At 35.5% G+C, this 22820-nt stretch overlaps 1 protein-coding gene across 1 annotated transcript in view; it reads right to left on the bottom strand.

Annotated features, from left to right (window-relative positions):
* Positions 1-22573, bottom strand: part of POT1 (protection of telomeres 1) — a 61393-nt gene extending 38820 nt beyond the window's left edge. The window contains exons 1-8 of the mRNA XM_039726895.1: positions 22157-22573; positions 21464-21549; positions 17938-18071; positions 13271-13343; positions 11673-11764; positions 7820-7930; positions 5985-6032; positions 4729-4843 (exon numbers count right to left, since the gene is read on the bottom strand). Of these exons, the coding sequence (XP_039582829.1) occupies positions 4729-4843; positions 5985-6032; positions 7820-7930; positions 11673-11764; positions 13271-13343; positions 17938-18060 (562 nt within the window). The 5' untranslated portion in view covers positions 18061-18071; positions 21464-21549; positions 22157-22573. The remainder of the gene's footprint in view (positions 1-4728; positions 4844-5984; positions 6033-7819; positions 7931-11672; positions 11765-13270; positions 13344-17937; positions 18072-21463; positions 21550-22156) is intronic.
* Positions 22574-22820: the final 247 nt, after the last annotated feature.

Genomic DNA, 22820 nt, shown 5'->3' with positions numbered 1-22820 from the left:
AATTTTCTGTGTAATTAGCATAATCATATAAGACTGATAATCATCCTAGTCAAAGCAGTATAAAATAGTACACTTGCTTCGCATAGCCAGGGAACACTTTCTACATAATAGAGGTTCTCTGTCTCTGTGACTTTAGTTTTCCATACCTTACTATCACCTCAAAACATCACCTCTACAAACCTAATAGAGGTCTCTGAGAACAAAGCACAAATACTAATTTTTTAATGAAATCCTCATTCAGCAAAGTCCTTTTTGAAGGCTAAAAATAAAAAGCCACCTGTCTTTTCCAGCTGAAAGGTGGAACTTGTTTCCTGTTTTCCACAATATCACTATAGATCAGTGAATGAATTCACTTTTCTGAAAAAATAGTGAGTCAAACTCTACACAAAAATGCTGAGTTTACATAACGTCATAGAGTTAAACAAAACAATATAATGCCATTGGTCACACTTTTGATTTTTCTCAATATACTACCAAAAAAGCAAAATTCCTTCATTACCAAGGTAATAAATAAATAAATAAATAATGGAAGTTTACATATTGGAGTAAATTTTCCTAGAGAAATTCACTCAACTAATTAAAAAAAATCACTGATTTTCTTCAAAAGAGAATTTTTATCACTGGTAGATTTTACTTGCAATAACCTGTCTTAAAAATATGACACAAAGGATGCACAGTTCAGCAAATTTATATGCTACAGAAGAAAGCTTTCTACTTTCACACTAGATTGTCTCAGTAAAAGCACTGAATTTCAGTGCTTCACAGTGCTACACAGAACTTCAAACTGCACCTGCCTTTTTTAAAAATAGATTTAATTATTATGAAGAGGTATTCTCACTTAGGCTTAACATGATGTGAGGAACCACCTGCCATGGACAGCTACCCATGCTGGCAACACCCCAGAATTGGTGTTATGTAAACAAGGAGACATAACTCATGTTTAATTTAATGAAAGTACAGAATGTTGTCTGCATGCATCTTACACACTTTTTATAGTCTTTCAGGTAAGTCCTTACTGTTCTTTAAAAATACAATTGCTATAACCTGTTAACAAGTTCTTTATTTAATTTCATAAAAAATTCCACAACTATTTGGTAATCAGTAGAAAGTTGCACTGTCTGCATGGACAATGCTGATTGTCAAGCTTCTAGGTCCTTCAAATAGTTTGAAAAAGGAATCTCTTGCAGCTGTGTAAAAGTTACTGAAAATCTAAAGTTGCCTCCACTACCATGATAGTCAAGGTTCATTCTTCAGGTTACAACTTTTCCTTCATAATGCCATAGCATTTTCACTCTTTTTACAGAAATCTGTTATGTTGGCTATTAGCATGAGCAGAAAGCCATTCCTCCACAGCGTGTACAGATAGATAAAAAAACCCACAAAATCCCCACACCCCACAGCTTCACGTACAAACTCATTTTCCAGTCATCCTAAGAACTGCTAAAAAATCTTTGCAGATTAGTAGTTATTGATATTATAAGATCAACAAGTTGTTTAGTATTTACTGATTAATAATTTATTATAGTTCTACTGAGGAGTTCAGCAGCTCCTGACAAATATGCTTGTATAAATTGTTAAGGTGGAAAGCATCGATCTAATTACACATCCCCCTTTGGGCAATCACATATTTATTCTTCAATAACATTTAGTGGAAAACCCACTATCCTGAACCAGCAACTTCTCCCTTCCAAGAGATAAAAAAGGTTATGGGCAATGTTGTTAGTAGTCAGGGACTCTAATTAAGATTGCCTTCTGTTTCTTTTATTTCAATACACACAAAAAAGACAGAATATTGTAGCAAATTATTCTCTCTTCGAAACTAAATGAAACATTTAATACTGTTTTCAAGAATTATTGAGGCCATTCAATACATAAGTGTCTACACTGACACCAAAGAGCTGACCCAGTTAATTTACCATTTATATTTCAACAAGACAGGAAAAAATAATACAAATGTACACACACTCCTATGTGTGTATATATATATGTACAGACAAACATATGCTGCAGAAGCCCAAAACAAAACCTCTGAAGAATCAAACTGTTTTACTAGAGCTTGTTATTTCTAACATGGTGATATACTTTAGAGATACAATTTGGTAACGACCAGAAGCATCTGGCTAAACAGATGTTTCAATGCCATAATTTGTAATCTCCAGATCAAAGTAACTCTCTTGAGATTTCTAGTAACTATTTATTATTATTATTAATAATTTCTTTAAACATTTTAATCTTTTATTTATCTTCTACATTTTAAGATAAGAAAGAGTGATTATTTTAAAAAGAAATGCATATAAACCACTGTGAACAGAAGGGAAAACATTACTCTCATCTCTAGGGGTCCAGAAATGAAATTGCTGTCTTTACCTCTCCAACAGTTTTTATTCTGTTCTGCAAAACTTATATAAATCCTCAACATTTTGATTCAGAAAAAAATCCCAAAATGGAATACAATACTTTGAAAGAAAAACTACTGCAGATATAACTGAGTCTGCTTCCTCACAAAAGGATACCACAACATTCTGTGATGGGTTTGCTTTGCACTGTAAAGTTGGTTTGCTATTACTTGCTAAAAATTGACTACTGTAATTCAAGTTGAACAAATGGTATCATTTAAATTAGAGTTTGTTCTTTTAGCTACATAATTTTAAACAAACTCTGGGCTGTTTGATGAACTTGGCTCAAGATCAAATAAAAATTGAGAACAAAACTAAAACTCTGGGCTTCAAAAATTCTTTAAGAATCTGATTTGATTCTTAATCTGCATTTTGGGCATGTAGAACTGTTGGCCTGGAAGTGGTCAAGCTTTTTTGAAGTTTCTTTTCCAAAATTTCTACCCTTTATTTATTTTGATTCTAAGAAACATTTCATAAAAATAAAATAGTTACAATCTAAATGAACGTCTAGGTAGGATAAAATGAGATTTTAACTGAACATGTGACATACAAATACACTGCATGTATCTATGATAAGATAATAGATGGAGGTTTCCTCAGAAAAACAGGACATTAATTCCATGACATTGATAACCAGCAGCAAGGATTCTTCTTCATTCTTCCCTGCTTTATAGAAAACACTGACCAGTATCTACATGAAAAAAGAAGGGTTGGGGAAGCAGTAGGTGTCACGTTGTAATGTCCTAAATCTTTCATGGTCAAGCACATCATCTCTGTAATTGGACACTACAATGTGTCCAATTTTTCTTCTATTTACTTCTCTTTTCTTTTAAATCTCAAGGTTAAGTACTTGATATATCCTTAAGATTAAGGGAGGGGAGAGAGGAGAATATAATTTTTGTTAAAAATTTAAAATATCTTAAACTATAGGGGAAGGAAAGTTAGAATATAGTTTTGAACACTTCCAACAGATCTTCCAGCAGACAAAATCCCATTTGTCTCTTGTGTGAAGCAAGACCCAAAGCACTTTCTTGGACAGTTTTCAGCACTCATGAAGTTCCCATATACAGAGGTGTCAAACTATACGCCCCGACCAAAAGCATGCTCAGCTAAAACAACTTTGTAATAAATGATTTATGAACATACTGAAAACTCTAATTCATCAGTGTTTTAACACTCACCTAATGCAATAATGGCAATGAAAATTATGAACTTTTAATTAGAGATTATATAAACCAACAAGACTAAATTAGTCCAGTGGTACCCACCTTCAGTGGGAACACAGTGCAAAACCTCAGTCTTAAGCCTTAATATGTGTAAGAAGGAGCAGCGTCTTATACCTCGGGCATATCTGTATAGTGAATAAAGGCCCATGTGGATAAAGTACAGTGGCCCCACTTTCCATACTTCAGCTTGAAGCTACGTGATTCTATTATTACCATGTCAGACAGAGAATGTATTGGTGCAAGACTAGGCCAGATCTAAAGCAACTATAGAATTTTCTGACAAAAGCCACTTCATGCCCTGACAATGCAGAACAATCATTGACCATTTTGTACCCTCTCATGCAAACATCACTCTGGATTGTGCAAAAAATATCAAAAACCAACATTGAAATACTTGACTGATTAGTGACTATTTTTACTCAAGTCCCTAGACTAATTAAAATTGTTTTAGAGATTTTCATTATAAAGTAGCAAGTAAATTACAACTATCTTCATAAATAAGAAATATCAGATTGTGTCCCTGTTCTCCACTGACACTGCTGTGTTATTTTAATAATGTCAACTGAAAATATACAGGGAAGATATATTAGGAAGCTATTAATGACATTTTGGCAAGGACTAGTTGCTAAATAAATAATCATTTTCCCTATTAAATTTATATTACTTAAGAAATTGAAGTGATTAACTTGACAAATAACTCAGTAGAAAAAAATAAAATCTCTCCTAGCTGCTTCAGAGACACGCTACTTTGAAAGTCGGAGCATTTAACTTCACATTTTTACGTATCTGGAAAGAAGCGTTGCCCTAGTGATTTCCAGCAATCAATGCTTGTCTAATTAAGATATTCCAAGTCCTCAGTTCCCTGAAGTTTTGTTAAAGTAGCTGGACAAATGATAAATCTCCTTTAAGAACTTTCTTCATCCACCAGTCTGCCTAAACTCACTGATTATTTCTTACCTATTTGTTTTTCTGTTTCCTTGGTATTAGTTGGTCAAAGCTGTGTTTAAAGGATCAGGTGAATTTGTTGTTCTGGTTGATTTTGAACAAACATAGTAAGAACAGTTCTGGCAGGAGGACATTTCAAATCTCTTGAATATAGTACATACCAGTTCCTTTGCTAATATATGGAGGCTTGAAGAATTTCACAACGCCATACAAGTTCACTACAGTTCCACCTTTAAGATGATTCAGGGGAGTATACACATATTTTGGAGCAACAGACTGAAAAGGCATGATACAACGAGGGAATAGAAGAATAAATTATTCAAATATTCACACAGAATTTTGTCTTTTAACATCATTCATCCTCAGACATATTTATTTCATCTTAAAAAAGAAATAAAGATTATCTATTTCTTTGTATCTTATTCACTTGAGACTCAGAAAGCACACAAGACTTTTAATTTCTTGCTGTGATTGCACCTTTCTTACAATAAGCCAATCAGTTAATTGAAGTACATTTCAACACATGAACCAGGTGAGTAAAAGTCGTTACAATAAAGTACAATGAAAGACAATTTTTATTGATTCACTTTTACATGTGCATCCAGAGGACTTTTTCAAGCACATACATAAATAGTATTTCTTTGTATTTCTGCTTGGCAGTGTCACTGCAGAGAATCCTTGTCTCGGGCTGGTGGGGGGGTTACCTCTCACAGCCGCTGTGCACATGTCCTGATTAAAATACCACAGCTGCTGGAGGATTAAAGAAATTAAGGACTATTCTCCTCTCACCTTAAGGTTGCTGATTAGACTCTTTTAAAGAACAAGAGTTCTCTCAAACTGATTGATAACTTAGGTTTTCAAGTACTATACTGAAAAAATGAAACTGTAAATAAAAATTGAAAACTGACTCTATCACCACTGGTGAATCTTTAACATCATGATAAAGAACACTAAAATTTCATAAACCAGTTCCTCTGCCTTTAAAATACTATATCTTATAGAATTTTAAGTCAGACACATTAGGGCTTGTTCCAAACAGAAATCAAAACAAATGTTAAGACCAGTATTGGAAGTCTGACTTTAAATCAAAGGAAATTTTCATATTTCCTTTTTTCTTTTTACAACACAAGCATACAATCTTATTTAGACCAACAGTTACGTTTCAAATTTCTTAAACCAACATGAAATCCATTTGGAGATCAAGATGGGAATTATACTACAAGTATAGAAAAATGTACTACTTCTTTCATATTTTATTTTGTGTTCCAGGTATATTATTTGCAAAAGTAAAAGCTAAATGACTGCTGGGCTAAGTGTGTGGAAATAAATTAAACAGGAACAAAAATGAATTCCACACCTTCTTATTAACATGCAGTTAATCTCATGTGATTTAAAAATATCCCAAATACAAACTCACCACAGATGCAGTTTCTGAAGCAGCAGTTGTTCCTGGTTTAGTATAAACCTGTAGAGAAAAAATAACAAACTTTCTGATTACAAAATTGAAGGTACTGAAAATATGATAACATTTGATAACTTTAAAGCAAATACAACACTATGTAGAAATGCAAACCAGCCCACAGACATTTTTGCTGTATCTGAATCTAGAAAAATTTTAGCTACAGAAAAGCAAGCAGTATTTACTGCACTTACACTCATACAAAAGGTTCTTAAAATAATACACACATTTTCTAAAGTCAGTTGAATATGTTAGGTCACATTAATAGAGTAGCATTTGAAAGCTGGATGCCACAAATTTAAAACTGCACGTGCTTAACATAGACCTTAAATGGGCTTAAGGTTTTGTACATAAAGGTGTACATACATGTCAATGCTTAGAGCAGATCTATTCTGAGTGATTTATTGCTTTCCTTTGGTTACTATCCCACCAGAATGGGATACATTTTATTTAAAGATATTTCCTAAGCTTTTTGAAACTTACTTATAAGCCAGATTTACCTTCAGTGTAAGGTCTTTTAAAGAACTAATCATGGAGATTTGATGTCTCCCCAGTCTCCATGAGGAACACAGGGCTCACTGCCATCCCCACGCCACAGCCCAGCCCGGCTGCCGGACACAGAGCCCCGTGCCACAGCTGTGCCCTCTGCACTGCCCACTCCTGCCAGGGACCTCCTCCTGCTCTCCACCTCAGCTGCACTCCTGAAGATAATATTTACTCATAAACACCCGAGTGAAAAGTTATGACTGGGGAAGTGAAGCACACAGAAAGCCTGCTCATTTGTATTGAAACGTTAACCATCCAATGTGTGTGTCACCAAAGTGCCACAAGGTCCATTCTGTGGTCAGCGATGAGATAAACAGTTCAGCACAACCAGGCATTCAGGGAACTGCACAGTGTCTTTGGGATTAGACTGTATGTCATGAGGTCTTGCCAATACTCAGTTGAAGGCCTGAAGCAGTTTCTAAAATATAGACACTTTTAGCTTACACACACCTATTCAGACTCGGGGTGGTTTTGCTATCCATGATCTTCAATGAAAAATATTCTTTCTACCTATATATCATCATCATTAACAGACAATGAATGTCATGAAACAGTCTGCACTATAATTTTAAATAATTTTATTTCTCACTGAGCTGTGTGGCTAGTTTTAGCTACCTATAGAGGTCAGTTCCAAAACAAAAGAGCTTTTTCTGAAATTAAAAAAAAAAAGTTTTTTCTTTTCTTAAATTTAGATTTAATTAGACAATAACTATACAGATAAAACTATACAGAACTGATGTGAGAATAGTACAAAAGAGCAAATATTTTACTCAGGATAAAAGGGTACAATTCTCTGTATAAAATTTAGATTACAGCAATTCATGTATTTGAAAGGCAACAACTAAAGAACTGAGTTAAAACACGTACTAATTCATACACCAAGAAAACTAAAAATTTTAGACCTGAAATCGCCCTTGCACCCTCTACCTTGTCTGCATTATTGAAATGTGTTATGCACAACAGTAGTTCAAAAAGCTCTAGGAATCTATCTGAAGTCAACCATAGTCAAATTCTTGCACTGAACAAGCAGAAATTTACCTGGAAAGTAATTTGGCTGAGGCAATTCTAAAAATACACGTGCACACACACACACACAGGTAACATGTCTTGTTTCCTGATGAACATAGGAAATAATCTGTACCGTTTCAGTTTCACATCGATTTTACTGGTTTTTTCCTATTATAAAGCAAAATGTACACATTTTTGAAATAAAAAAAAAAAGAAAAAAATGTTGGGCAACCACGTACATAAACGGTTGATCCAGCTTCTTCAGACACTTCCAGGTGACAATCATGTCTAGCATCCTCTCTCTCTGTAGGCAATTTTATCACCTTGAATCCTGCAACTATGAAGGTTTCCTATGGGGACAGAGCAATAACAGAAAATTTTAGAGATTCTAACACAGGCTCTATTTTAAGACTATAAAATGTGAAATTTCACCCTAAGTCTCATAACACTGAAGAAATAAGAATCCCGAACAAATTGTAAAAACTGTCTTTAAGTTTCCCAGTTTAGTTCTTCTCCCCATGGAATTTATATTTACAACAAATGCCAGAAAGCTTTCCTTTTTAATTCTGCTAAAATTTTCACACTCGTGGTGCTACTGTAACGCAGTGCTATTTTTGACAAAGCCTAGGGATGAAGATTCACACTGAATAAAGCAAAAGAATAATTCTTCTTTGAATACAATAAACACTGACTGCTTTCTGGTTAGCTTAACTAAGGTAGAAAAGAAATCACATGTCAGACCAGCAGCAGTAAAACATTTTTTCTTAGAGCTTCTTTCCCATTGAATTACAGCTGTACTTTTAAGGAACTCTCCTATAAACTCTCTTTTGGCTGGACCAACAGCTTCCTTGAGGGTTAAATAGGTAGGTCAATCCACAGATTAGTTTCTGGTAGCAAAAGAGACCTTAAAAACATCTCTGGCATCACTCCTGAGATTCAGGCACAGACAGCAATTGTAACTCTATTTTCACTTTGGTACAAAGTTCCTCAGACACCACAAAATGAACAAGAAAAAGAGGATTTAAAGGGTACATGATTCAAGTCCCAGCAGTGGCTCATGTTTATAGCAGCACCACCAAATCAAAAAGAAAAAAAAAAAAGTGAAAATCAAAAAGGAGAAGATAGAGAATACACTAAATATCTTTAGGTAATCAAAGGTGATTAGAAAAGCTATCTGATACAATGTAAAGCTCCTTTATAGTCCCTTTCTATCAGAACTGCTTAGCAGGTCTGTGCCAGTGTGCTCCATTCCAATAAACATGTTAGACTTGGAACTCTAGCTCTATTCAAGTTTCCAAAAGCACTTCCATAAATTTTTACTGAATAACTTTTCCTCATGTATTTATTTGATTACAAAAAATAAGAGTTTTCTGATTGAAGTTGACAGTTTTAGCAAATACTGCACTATGACAGTGCTTTTTTTGCCATTTCAGCAATCTGACAATGCTACGCTAAATGATTTAAGATCCAAAACCTTAATGTTTTGTGCAAGAAAAAGAAAGGCTTCTACATTAAGTGACAGTGATATATGTAGTTATTAAAACATTAGGGAAAAATTTTCTGCAGAAAACATAAATTTAATCAGACAGTTTAATTCACAATTAAACTACTTAGGGCATAGTGATTTTCAGGTAGTGTCACAATGTACACTTTGACTGAAAAGTAATATATAAACTTAGAAGTAAGCCATACTCAAAGCTAAGTTAAAACATGTCAAAACAATTATAACACTCAGTATTCTCTGCAACTCTAACACGCTGTCCTACTAATGTACATGAAAGATGTTTCATTCTTCCCAGATACAGAAACACACAAATATAAACTTCAGGAAACTCCATGAATTTTGCTGAAATAAGGTGTTAGTATGTGTCTTTCCTTTCAATGTTAGGTGATGCTACCCAGAATGTTCCTTCAACAGTAAAATCACCCGTTATCTAATAAGCTATGCTTTGCTTATACATTATTTCCATTTCAGCATTTTATTAGAATGTAGAGCGCACAAGATTCTAGCATATGGCTGCTAAGACAGGACTGGAGATCTGCACAGGCAACTTCTCTTGTCTTGCTCTCCTGTGTCTTAACAAGCTGATAAGAAGTGAAAAATTTTTGGAGTAGTATTAGGTCACTAGTGATTACTCTCATGTAAATATATATGCCACACATAAAAAAAAACTCCAAAACCAAACCTCCTCTCACACTGTGAAAGGACTGTGCAATTTCCATGAGAAAAATACAGCACTAACCTCAAAATCTAGTTCTACAGGCAGAAAGAAGATAGAGTCTCTGATTTTTTACAAATTCACAGTCAACTTTGACAGGTTGTGACTTGCAGTTTCTAAACATGCTAAAAAATTGTCCTAGTATTTGCACACTGCTTTGAAATGTAATGTTATATTAGTTTTCAAAATAGATTAGTTTCCATTTCATCTTCAGCTAAGAAGATCTTGTAATTGCCTTGGGAATCAAAGCTATTTACTTAAATTGGTGGATTTTGATGTCAACAGAAGTATATTGCATAAATAAATTATGAGATTCAAACAAAAGTTTTAAATGGTAAAAATAAATTCTATTTCCCTCATTCAGAAAGTGCGAAATACAGGAAATGCAGTATTTTTCCTGATGGTTATTCTCTTACAGCTCAAGAAGACTCTCAGGAGACAACATGGTCATTCACATTTTTTGAAATTGCCAGCTCCTCCCCATGGTTACTTTAGCTAAAGTTCTCATAGTATTGAACTTTAAGAAGATATGACATGGAAATTTAAAAATACTAAAATCTGAAATGGTATGCAGCAAATAAACACTACCTTCTGGACCTTAGTGAAGTAATTCTTCAATGGCTAAAAAATGGGGCCTTTTTTCAAACTCTGCTAGCTTGAGAAATCATTGTTTCCTCATATTCATATTCTTCCAAAATTAAAATCTCATTTGAGACATGAGGGAAGCACCATGACGGTTCAGTTCACTGGGGAAGAACAAAGAGAGGTTCTAGCACACCTTGGCTGTCTAAGGGTTGTTACCTGTGGTTTGTAGTTTCCTATCCAGCTCTTTAGTAATGATCTTTTTATCTTCTAATTGCTGCTCAGTGCCCTGTTCAACATTTGTATTTTTATCAGGAGAAAATTGATTTGTTCATTGAATTTAAAAAGATTCTGCAGCTTACATATTTAGCAAATTAGTTCAGGAACCTTCCACCCTGCTTCCCCATCAAAGCTGAAAATTACATGAAATTGAGAAATCTGTATAAAGACTGTCACTTGCCCAGAAAAGTTGTGGATGCCCCATCATTGGAAGTGTTCAAAGTAAGGTTGGATAGGGCTTTGGAGCAATATAATGACGTGAAATATGTCCTTGCCCATATGTCCCTCCCTATGGTAGGAGAGTTGTAACTGGCTGATCTTAAAAGGTGCCTTCCAGCCCAAACTATTCTATGATTTAGTGTGAATTCATATCACAAATGAAAAAGCACTAACATGAACTCATAATGCATCATGTACCAATTTTAATTTCATATTTGGCTAATTTACAAGGTCAATAAATGGATAGGCAGTCTTATAAAAAGACTATGTGTTTTTATCTTGTTTTCCTTCTTTAGTGGTAACACATTGTCTCACAAACTCACACATTGACTTTTCTAAGTCTTTTACCTGGAGCTAAGCAAAACAAACTTCTCCCTCTTACAAAGCAAGACACCAGCACCAGTCAGTAAAAAAATCCCTGTATGCACAGTTTCGATTTTTAAAAAAAATCTTTTAGTGTAACTGTCTTTTAAGTGAATTGAATTATAAATTACCTTATCAAATGGCAAAACATTCAAAATATGAATATAAATGTGTGACTTCTCTATTATCCATATTCATGATTCTTTGCTTGCTAGGTAAACAGCACTGATAAGAAGAATTGTTTTATTCCAATATTAGTCTAAGAAAGAATTTACATATGCAAATACTATAGATTTGAAGGGCCTGAATAGACTATTTCCAATTTTAGGGATAGGTAGACCAAGACAAGAAAAAAAGTCAACATACATCCATGAAAAACAATTCCTAAACCAAGAATTTATATGTATATATGTTTTGGTGGTTTTGTTACCCCATGGCGTATAATTTTTGCACAATCCTCTGCCATTTTTCCATATATTAAAACATTGATGCTGTTGTTCAGGGAACACAAGTTATCCGAATCTGGAGAAAAAAAGCAAAAGTGATTCCAATCACTATATCTTGTCCAAAACAAAACAGCAGTGGAAAGAGATTTACAAAACAAGTTGATCTACAGTCTAACATTTTCCAATCAATGTACAAACAGAAAATGTGCTAACTACAGGTATATTGCTCAGTATATTCTTCACAAGAGGATTAAAATGAGCCTGTTGCACACCAGTGTACAATTAAACAGAAAAGAAAAACATTTCCACTTGGATAATTCAACGTATAGTGTTAGACTAAGTCACATTAACATAGACCCTGTTATATTATCTATTAGAAACTGAAGATATTCTAGGTCATAGAGATATTAATTAATAGCCTTCCAGGAAGACTGAAGCAGAAATCATGTTGTCATTTTTAGTTTTCTACTTTTTACTGTTTCAATGATTTAGATGTGCAAACTTATGTTTCTATGGAGAGAATGTGCATGAACTCCTGAACAGTCACTGAAATCAGCAACACTCAGGGAGGTTAAGCATCCCTTTGAGAAACCTGGAGCCAGCAGGGAGATTGACTGAGGTCCCAACAATTCCATTCACCTCTGCTAACACCAGGCACAGGCAGCAGCTGCACACCCCAGGCTGGCTGCTCAGCCACAGGAGTCAGGAGGCTCAGAGGGAGCACATGTGATTCTCTAGCCACTGTAAGGAATTAATTTCCTTCCATTTCATTCTCAAGTAAGCCGAGAATGAAATGGAAGGAAATGGAAAGTTCCTTGAACCCAAGAGACCCCTGACAAATTACCTCCTCCACCCTCCTGACTGGAAGGGATGACAAACTTAAGACTTAAAAGGAACACATTAATTTTTCATATCATTTCACATCATGATAAACAACTCAGGTCTTTCAAAATGCTAATCTAGCTACTGGCATTCAAACACCTGAGTAGTCAGGTGTAATTTCCTTTTCTTAAAACAGAATGAAACACAAATATTTTGCTGCTATTCAAAATACTGACCTATGTTAAAGGTGATCTTACATAGTATATGCTATATATATTATGTGGTAACTATTGTGTGCAATTTTCTTGGTCTTTCTTATGATAAGCAGTTTGAAAATTAATTTCCTTTTCTTAAAACAGAATGAAACATAAATATTTTGATGCTATTCAAAATACTGACCTATATTAATGGTGCTCTTACATAGTATATGCTATATGTATTATGTGGTAACTATTATGTGTGCAATTTTCTTGGTCCTTCTTATGATAAGCAGTCTGAAAATACACTATTAAAGCTATAGATATAGCTAATAAATTCCCAGGACAGTCTTTTAAAAAGTTATGCAACAAGAGGTCTACTGAGATATAAAGATTGTATTGTTTCCATTAACTTAGCTGGCACAAGTTTAAGATAAACTTTTTTTTAAAGAAAATGAAGTTTTAGACAGCATTTTAAAGCTAACATTCTACTGAGCATTATACAAGAGCAAGAACTACTGATGTAGTACCATAAATTTAAAATGTATAGTTAAATGTAGTACCTTGAACAACAATCTTGAAAAAGTCCGTTCCATCTCTCAGTTTTGTTAATGGGTAGGAAAGGGTAACCATTCCCTACAAAGCAAAAAATAAAACAAAATAAAATGTTGTGAACTAAGACTGTATGCCTCTAAGTTACTGAAATACTGATAACAGCTGAAACACCTGTAAGATAAAGGTAGAATTTATGGAACAAGCATAAATTGCCATTTACATTCTTAACAGAGAAAGAAAAACCAATTGCTATGGACAGCAATAAAAAGCAACATTCTTGAGATGTAACAAACGAAGTATTACATGTCAATACTATTTAGATGCCAGTGACCAGATGATAAACTTAAACAATAAAACAGTAGCTATGGAACTATACATGTAACTTTTATTAGTTACAAAAATAGCAAAAAAGACTAGCATTTTAGCGCAAAAGCTGAAAGGCATCTGAAGAGGTAGTAATCAAAATCTTAAAAAATACAGCAATTTCTCCAAAAATACGAGCAAATGATTACAACATAAATATCAGAACAAAATCTCAGTCAAGATATAATAGATGCATATGAAGATTAAAAAACTTCTGACGAAGTATTACATGTCAATACTATTTAGATGCCAGTGACCAGATGATAAACTTAAACAATAAAACAGTAGCTATGGAACTATACATGTAACTTTTATTAGTTACAAAAATAGCAAAAAAGACTAGCATTTTAGCACAAAAGCTGAAAGGCATCTGAAGAGGCAGTGATCAAAATCTTAAAAGATACAGCAATTTCTCCAAAAATACTGTCAAAGGATTACAACATAAATATCAGAACAAAATCTCAGTCAAGATATAATAGATGCATATGAAGATTAAAAAACTTCTGTGAAAAAAATACAGCTGTGAGAAGAGTATTACAAAATTTTTGAAACTGTTGTGTCCCAATTGTTTGTCAATAATACAAATGCTCTAAAAGAACCTAAGATTTAAGAATTAATTCAAAATACATTTTTTTCATTGTAATTCTGGAGTCACAATAAAGCAAAAATCAGCAACTTTAGTGATGTTAACGTCTCTTTGGAATCGCCACATCTAGTTAGAAAGATGTTATCATCAACAGTACCAAAAATGTCAGTCAAGTGTACTCTTTCAAAATATGGCAGATAAAGCACTGTAACCTTCTCAATGATGAAACCACAACAATTGTTTCAATAAAGAAAAATAAAATTATTGAAAATAGACTCTGTAATATGCTTTAAAAACTACACAAACAGCACAAAAATAGACTAAAAGAGAGCATGTAAAAAGTGAGCATGGTAGTATGCCTATAAATGCAACATTAAGAGGACACTCAATAAAGGAAAATAAAATTATTGAAAATAGACTCTGTAATATGCTTCAAAAATTACACAACAGCACAAAAATAAACTAAAAGAGAGCATGGTAACATGTCTATAAATGCAACATTAAGAGGACAGTCAGGTAAATCACAGTGATTTTACAGTACACATATTCAGTGGGAAGCTTGATGTAAATGCTAGCAAATGCTTCTCATACCAAATCATGATAAAACATGCAGCAGGGAATTGTTACTCCAGAGGCTTTACAGAGTAAAATGTGTCCTACAATGTGCAAACTCAGGAGTAATCCAAATCAAATTCAACAAGATTTTACCACCTGTTTTATAAAGAAATATCACCACTCCACAAAACCTCACCATTATTTACAAATGCTGATTTCCAAAATAATTTGATAATTTAATCTCCTTAACAAAACTCATTAGTCTTCTCTGTGAAAAGCAGGAATTCACCTGTTAAAACCAGAAAGGTTTCTCACGTTTTCAAAATTACAGCTTTGTTTAAAATGTCACTATATATATACACACATATACACATACATAATTGTTCTTACTGAGATTGTCTTGAATTGTACTCACTCAGATAAATAAAAGACTACAGAATTTTTTTTTGTAATAAAGTCTTTGCAATGAAACAGTTACCTCAGGAATACTCAATATTTACATAAATATTTTTTTCTGAGTAAGAAATTTCAATCTACACCAGCACACTATTTAAAAGTGAAACTCATTAATATGATCGTGGCTGCTTTCTGACCATCTTTATTTTTTATTTTTCCTTTTATATCCCAGTATCTTCCATAGAGTTTTCAAATTTTCATATTCTGGGACCACATTCTTTGCTATAAGGCTTTGTTCTGGCCCCTCCACTTTCCTTTGTACCCCAAACACCTACACTATAGTAGGTGTTAGTATAGTTCTCTTCCCCAGCTACTACCCATTTCCTCATACTGCCCCACTGCCTTCTTCACATGCCTGAAACTCTTAAGTCCAAACTTCAAAAGAACCTACCTTAGTAAAACTTGCTCAAATTGGCTCTTCCCTCACAAATCCTGCACTGCTTATTGAGCTCAGAAGCAAACTTCTTCCAAAAGGGTTTTTCCAAAACCCTTGACATTCCATATGCCACTAGATACACTCACAAACCCACCACGTACAATTCCTCTGCTGCATGTGTCTCCATTCTTATAAGGCCTTCCTCCCTTTGGTTCCATAGCTGATTTGGCAGCTGATTTTAAGGTTTGGTTGAGATTTGCCACAGCAAAATGAAGAGAATTATGAACTGATAGGAGAAAGCGTCATGTTTAGTTAATAGATATGATCACTGAGCTACAAAAATTACTTGTGCCATTTTTCCACAAATTTGAAACTTTCAGTTTTCAAAGAGGTGCCACGAAGATAAAAATGCAGAAGAATGAAAGGACTGAGGCACGCAAGTCAGACAGAAGCATCCCAAATGCTTTTTGCTGCTTTTCCCAGAACACATTTTATAAAAATCCTCTTCTGCCCTTCCTTCCTTGTCAAAGCAGGACCTGATCCCTATTTTGGCAGGTCTAGAGTGACAGTGTGCCACCGCTAAGATAACCTAACAACACTGCATTCTAAGGTTCACTTCAAGCTCAGCCTGCAGAACTGGATTTTCCTTCACATTTAATGGTGCATTAGCACCAGCTTTATCAGCTCTCCAGTTGTGCTGTTTATGCCAAGCTGTTTTAGTCACCTACTAATCCATGTCAGCAGCAGCATGAAGTTCTCTTAACATAAGGCAGAAGTCTGAGAAAGACATTCTATACACTTTCCCTTTCAGAATCAGCTATACCACTGCCTATATGCTTTAAATCATAGTCTGGTAGTAATTGCTCTGCTTTCCAAATGGAAACATATATTTTGGTCGAAACATTTATATGCATTAAATGCATTTATAATGTATTTTTGTCTCCTTCACCACTTTCTTCTGAACAAGAATCCCTGCTCTTCCATGTCAGGGCTGCTTGCAGACACAACTCTTCAAAGCAGGAAAGTCTATGTATCATGCAGGTGAACAGGGGCAGGAAACTACCCCCTGAGGAATAAACCCTGTTTGCTAGCAGCAGTGGCTATTGACGTTTTCATTTGTTCCTTTACAGGACCTGAGGGAGGCTGAATCATTCTCAATCAAATCACCTCCTACACTGCTCAACTGCTGCCTGCTTCCAAACAGGGCAGTTCTGCTCCTTCACTACACCAAAGTGCACCACTCCTGGCATCAATTTGACACCACAATGATCCAGTGCAGAGTGACAGCAGCAGAAAATTATCCTCTCTCCAGCAATATGGATGGTCTTCTGCCAGTTTCCTTCTCATAAATTGACTCAGTCACAGGGTCATATAAGCACTAGATTTGGAACTGAGAATATACAGCTGTGGTAGCAAAAAATGTTTCTGTCGGATACAGAAAAACATTAGATCAGTTAGCTCATATTTTTAAAATGTTTGTGCCATTTTCTGAATGATTCAAGACAAGTTAGGTTTTCTACAGAACCAATTTTCCTTAATTTTTCCCCCTTTTTTTAATTAACAGACTGAAAGAAAACCTAGGTTAATGCTGATTTCCTGATACATAAGCATCAGGCATGCCTAAAATGATTCTCAGAGCCACAGACAAAAAAAAGTTAAACAGGATAGAAAAAGAACACACTCGAGAATTGACAGAGCATTTTACAGAGAATACTTGTTTTAGGCATGAAAAAGGTTATTTCTGCATTTTACTAGTATAGCAGGATTGTACTTCCAATCCAAAACACATCTGGGATTACTGTCAAATATAAGTGCACACTTGGTAATGATAAAAAAGACTAATTGACTAATTGTGTCTTGATGCTGGTAGTTGTTACACTTTTCATAACACTGGATATTGCATAATTTCATACAAAAGGAGAACTACTTTAGAAGTTTTTTTAGTTACTCTGAAATCTGACCTTTAACAGGATTGGGGTGCCTATTACTATTTCTGTTAAACAAAATACTACTTATCCTCCCCCAATCCCACAACTTTCAGCAAAACATTCTGCATATTAATGTGTTTTTAAATTGGTGCACAGCCTATAAACTCTGAAAAGAGAAACTCCTACAAAATTTTAGTCTGATAACATAAGAGAAAGGGACAGGACTGTGAATCAATGAAGGTAATAGTAACAGGCAATGAAGTTCAAGAAGATCATAATTTTTCATTGCTTAAAGATATGCAACAGATGAACACAAAGACACACCAAGTGAGATGGAATACGAAAGCACCTTGCTAATGTAACAGGAGCTATTTCAAAGCAAAGCAATATTTTTTTTACTGGTCAGTTTACCTGAATGTATTTGTTGGTATGATCACATCCTTCCTGCAAATGTTTTAAGTCCTCCTTCTGCAAATGGCTTGGTAGTGGAGGCTCAGATTGTCCTTCAATGATCTTCAGCAATTGAACAGGCATAGCTGCTTTATCTAAACAAAAATAATGAAAAGAGTCCTGAAGCTCTGAATTTTGTAAAAATTAAGAGTTACTAGAAGTTGCACCTTACTCAGAAGGGGAATATTTACCTATTTCATAACAAGACAGTTTAATTATGTAAAACTAAGAATTTTCAGAAGGATTAGCCTCATCTCTTAGTACCATACACAGCAAGAAGAAAGTAACACTTCCTTGACAATAGACAACCATCCAAATTACTTGATTTTTCAAACATTCAAAAACACCATAAATGGCAATAAAATATTACTTTACATATAAATAAATAGAAATACTTATAAATGCAAAGGGTAATGTAAACAGTGTTAATATTTTATGTACAGATATTTTATGTACAGAAATACAGATAAAAACCACGCAAAGACTTTGAACGACTCCTTCCCCAGCACAAGGTCGTGGATAAACAACTCATATTTAGTTTTTTCCTATAAGAAAATCTGACTGCAAGAAATTAAAACATTTTTCATTTTAACTGAAAATAAACAAGAGATGCTTATGTACAAATTGAAAATTTTTCATCAATGAATCAAGTAAAGAAAAAATAATAAAGAAAATCAGATGGGTATCTACAGATGCTAAGCATGGAAGGCACTCGGAACAAGGTAAGAAATGTATGACTGTGTCATCTATGGTCTGCCCTCACTGTAACAAAAGTCAATGAAATAAATTACTAGTGACAGAGTCACAATGCTGAGAATAGGGAAGAGGAAAAGTAGCCTATTGCAGTGAAGTTACACATAAGAGAAATAGAAAAAAGTGATGTAGTAATAAGTAGCTATTGCTGTATTTTCTCATTACATTGCCATCTCATTTCTTCTGGGGGTATCTTGTCTTTGCAGGATAGTTTTTATTTCAAGTGTATATCTAAAAAAAGCTGCAACATTATCAATCTTCTGTTTGCAGTAGGTTTCAATAAATTAAGGAAAAAACTATTTCTGTTTTCTGAAAATCCAGAGGGCAGTATTATAGCCACAGCCCTAATTTCAAACAGTTTTAGCAATTCTTATATGATACTAAAGAACAGGAAAGAAAGTACTTCCTTGAATGGATACAAAAACTTGGTAATCTACTCAGTAAAAGCTTAAACCACACTTCAGTTACAGTTCAAAAGAGCTTATGCAGTGCTATGCAGACTGAATTCCTACAAAATATTCAGTTATAATTAAATGGAATTGAGAAACCATTGCAAAATGGAAAGACCAGTGAATCATAAGTTACGAACATAAGTCAACACATACAGAGCAAAATTATACACATTCTTTTAAAAAGAACCTTATTCTTCAAAAAAAAATCAAAAATCCACCTCATTGTTACTCCAGTATCCAAAGATACCAGACTTCACTAATAACTCATGACTATTTCTCTTGTTGTGATTGACCCTTCTTTCTCCTTCCCCATTTACAGCTAACTCCCAGTGCTGCTATTCTTGTCTAACAGACGTAAGCAAGAAGTCACTCATGACATATCAATAAAATACCTTGGTTTGAGGATGTCTCAGCTGCAATGGCATATATAGGGTGACTAGCTTTTTTTTTTCCTAGCTTCCAATTTACATGAGGAGGAAGGAGGCAGAAATGAAGCATTATGAACTGATCACAATCCCCATTCTCTGCCCCCTGCACTGCTCAGGGGGAGAAATTGGTAAAGACATTGGAGTGCAGCTAAGCTCAGAAAATGGGAGAGGTGGGGGAAAGATCTTTAGACTTGCTCTTATTTGTCATGACCCCACCTTAGTTTGATGACCAGCAAGTTAAATTATTTTGTTTGAGTCTCTTTTGTCCATGTAAATGGTGAGGGTCGTACTTTTTCCTCCCTATCCTCCTGAGGGGAATGATGAGAGCAGCTTTGGCAGGCACCTGGCCTCCAGCCAGGCTAAATCTATGACAGCACAGAGCTGGGAGGTACAGCACCAGACAGATTTCAATTTCTGCTTGAGCAGAAGTAAAAGTAAAAGCCAGTTACAGAGATGCAGATGCTGTTCCTGCTTTGACTAGTGAGGCATTAGAAGTTAGAACTTCTGTAAGATGCTACTGAAAGAGACTAAAAATGATGCCTTTATCTGTATGTTTTCAAACAAACACCATGACAGCATTGTCATTAGCTTACTAGGATTTCAAGTCTCTAGTGAAAAGAGCAACTGGAAGATTTACACAGCTTTTCAGTTCAAAGTATCTACTTCCCACTTTATTCTAGCAGACTGAGAAGCTGATGTATTCCACCTAGAAAGAGTCAACTTCAAAGTTAATCAGCAATATTGATCTTCAGCCAGCAACCGTATAATGAGCCAGGGAGATATACAACATAACAGATTAATTATTTTTTTTAATCTTATTTCTCTCTGTTACACTACTTGAGCAATTAAAAATAGATTTTTGTTTGGTTTGTTGTTTTTCTTTTTCCCATAAAGATGCCTTAACAACACACAACATCATAAATAACATTCCAGTAGAAAACAAGTGGGATGTTCTTACAGATCTTAAACTCCTATATATATAAACTAAGGTCATGTGTTCTAACTGCTAATATCTGAAGCTTCCAGATTCTTGTTTCCAGCAATTAAAAACCAAAGATATGAGTATCCAGTTCTAAGAGTTAGAAAAGCAAATTTTCCAAAACAAACTGATAGATCATTGGCATTCAAAGTCCACATGAAGACATTTTTGGTGCTGTCCTTGGTGTTCCCAACTCCCCTGGAGAGCAACTAAGTGCAAGTAAGTAAGTCTGTCAAACACCTTTGCTGCTCTCAAAAGCCTGACTAATGCTGACAGGAATAATTCCAACTTGAGCCTAAGAAGCCTGCAAATGGTGTGAACAGAGCCAAACATAAGGAAAGATATTGGAAAACATCCCCAAACAAAAACCAACAGAGGCTGCAAGAAAGGCAGACAGCAGCATGGGACACTCCTTGAAGAGGAGTGAGACACAACACACACACAGAGCAGAAAGAAGAAGACTGTGAACTACAAATACCTTTTGCCTTCTAGTAATTAAAGTGACAAAAATTCAGAGAGTGAGCAAACAAAAACCTTCACAACTTTAACAAAGAATTATATGAAAGGATGTAGGATGTTTAAAGTAGACTATATACTGTATATAGGATGTAACCCACAATTTAAGAGCCCAGAGAGAACGTGATATGCACCACTCAAGTGAAATAGAACTCTGATGATGGCTATAGTCTCAACTCTTATGTGCTGCTCTGCCCTATCCTTGACATTCTGCCTACTAACTACAAAATTCAGTCCTTTCTCTACTACCAAGAAACACTTCAGTCATACACAAAAATTACATGAAGAGAATAATGTCATTTTGGGAAACAGAAGAGAATAAAACACGTGACTATGTGCATTTCTGAAGGAAACCTCACCAAAGTCTCATGAAGAATGAAGGAATAGCCAAGAGCATCAGCATCTTATTGGTGTGGTCAGTCACAGTGGCAGATACCTGAAGCCCCTGTAAACACAAACACTAGTCAATGCAATATTCAGCTGACTGTTCAAAGTTAAAATTATTATGAAATAAGTCATGCTTCATTAGAAAAGCACACACCTGTGTAAACCAGCCATACATTCCCACTATATTTTATGCAACACTTTGTAATAAAAATGAACATTTGTGGCTTGAATAGGCAGTACAGAACTACCACAAACCCAACCTGCCATCACAAGACAAAGCTTTTGTCACACAGCAGTCTTAATGAAATCAAGAAGACAACCAGTGAACAGTGTGTAGTCTGCCTATAATTTTTTCAGAAGTCTGATTTTGTAATATATTAGTTCCTTGAGAATGCTCAAGAAGTGAAAACATCATGTCAGGTTAACTAAAATAGAAGGAGAAATAACGTTAGTTCCCTTAGCTGCAAGGCTTCAGCTTGCTCTTGTTGAAGAGCACTTATCTTTTCTGGGAAGTATGTCCTTGGCTGCTCCTACTCGTAAGAACACAGGGATACTTAGTTTCCTTAGAAGACAACTAGGTTCCTTAAGCAAATAACATTTCCTTCATTTCAGATTAAAATTCACTTATCTGGCATTGTACAAAGGAGACTACAGTCAAACATTACCTGTGGAAAAGGGATTCTTACACAGCCATTACTGTCTCAAGAGCACTTCAGCCCTAGAGAGCAGCGGCCTCAGGAGGAGAGCGCTCTCTGCAGGTCCCACACTTCACGCGACACGAACTAATCGCTTCACAAAGTCACTCCACCGGCTACAAAAAGCCGAGGCCTTTAGAACCAAGACCATCAACACAATTATCAACAGTGTTTACTCAGTGCCCGGAGAGAAACTTCCAAAGCCGTGGAGCACTGTGTCCCGGAGCAGAGCCTGCGCGTAGGGCAGCCGCGGGCCTGAGAGAAGTCAAGCCGAGCCCACAGACCCGCCGGCCACCGTGTGCCAACCCCGTTTATCTTTATGCTTATCTCTATTCCTATCCCTGTCGCTATCCCTAGTCTTATCCCTGTCCCTCTCCCGCCTCGCCGCCGCCTGCGCAACTTCCGCCCTCCCCGCGCACCGGCCGCGCGTTGCGCATGCCCGGGCGGCGCGCGCACGCGCAGCGGCGGCGCCGGGCACGCCCCGTCCTGCAAGGACCGGGACCGGGACCGGGACAGGGCAGGGAATAGGATGAGACGGGATGGGAACAGGGACGGGCTTGAACGCACTGATGCTCTTCTGGTTTCTTTTCTGGTTCTGTTTTTTTCATGTCTGCAAAAGAGCTGTTTGGCAATT

The sequence above is a fragment of the Passer montanus genome, unplaced genomic scaffold (assembly GCF_014805655.1).
Source record: "Passer montanus isolate IOZ18808 unplaced genomic scaffold, ASM1480565v1 scaffold6, whole genome shotgun sequence".
In the NCBI taxonomy this organism is placed as follows: Eukaryota; Metazoa; Chordata; class Aves; order Passeriformes; family Passeridae; genus Passer; species Passer montanus.
The sequence above is the reverse complement of the archived record's forward strand: the minus strand, read 5'-3'. Positions and strand labels throughout refer to the sequence as shown.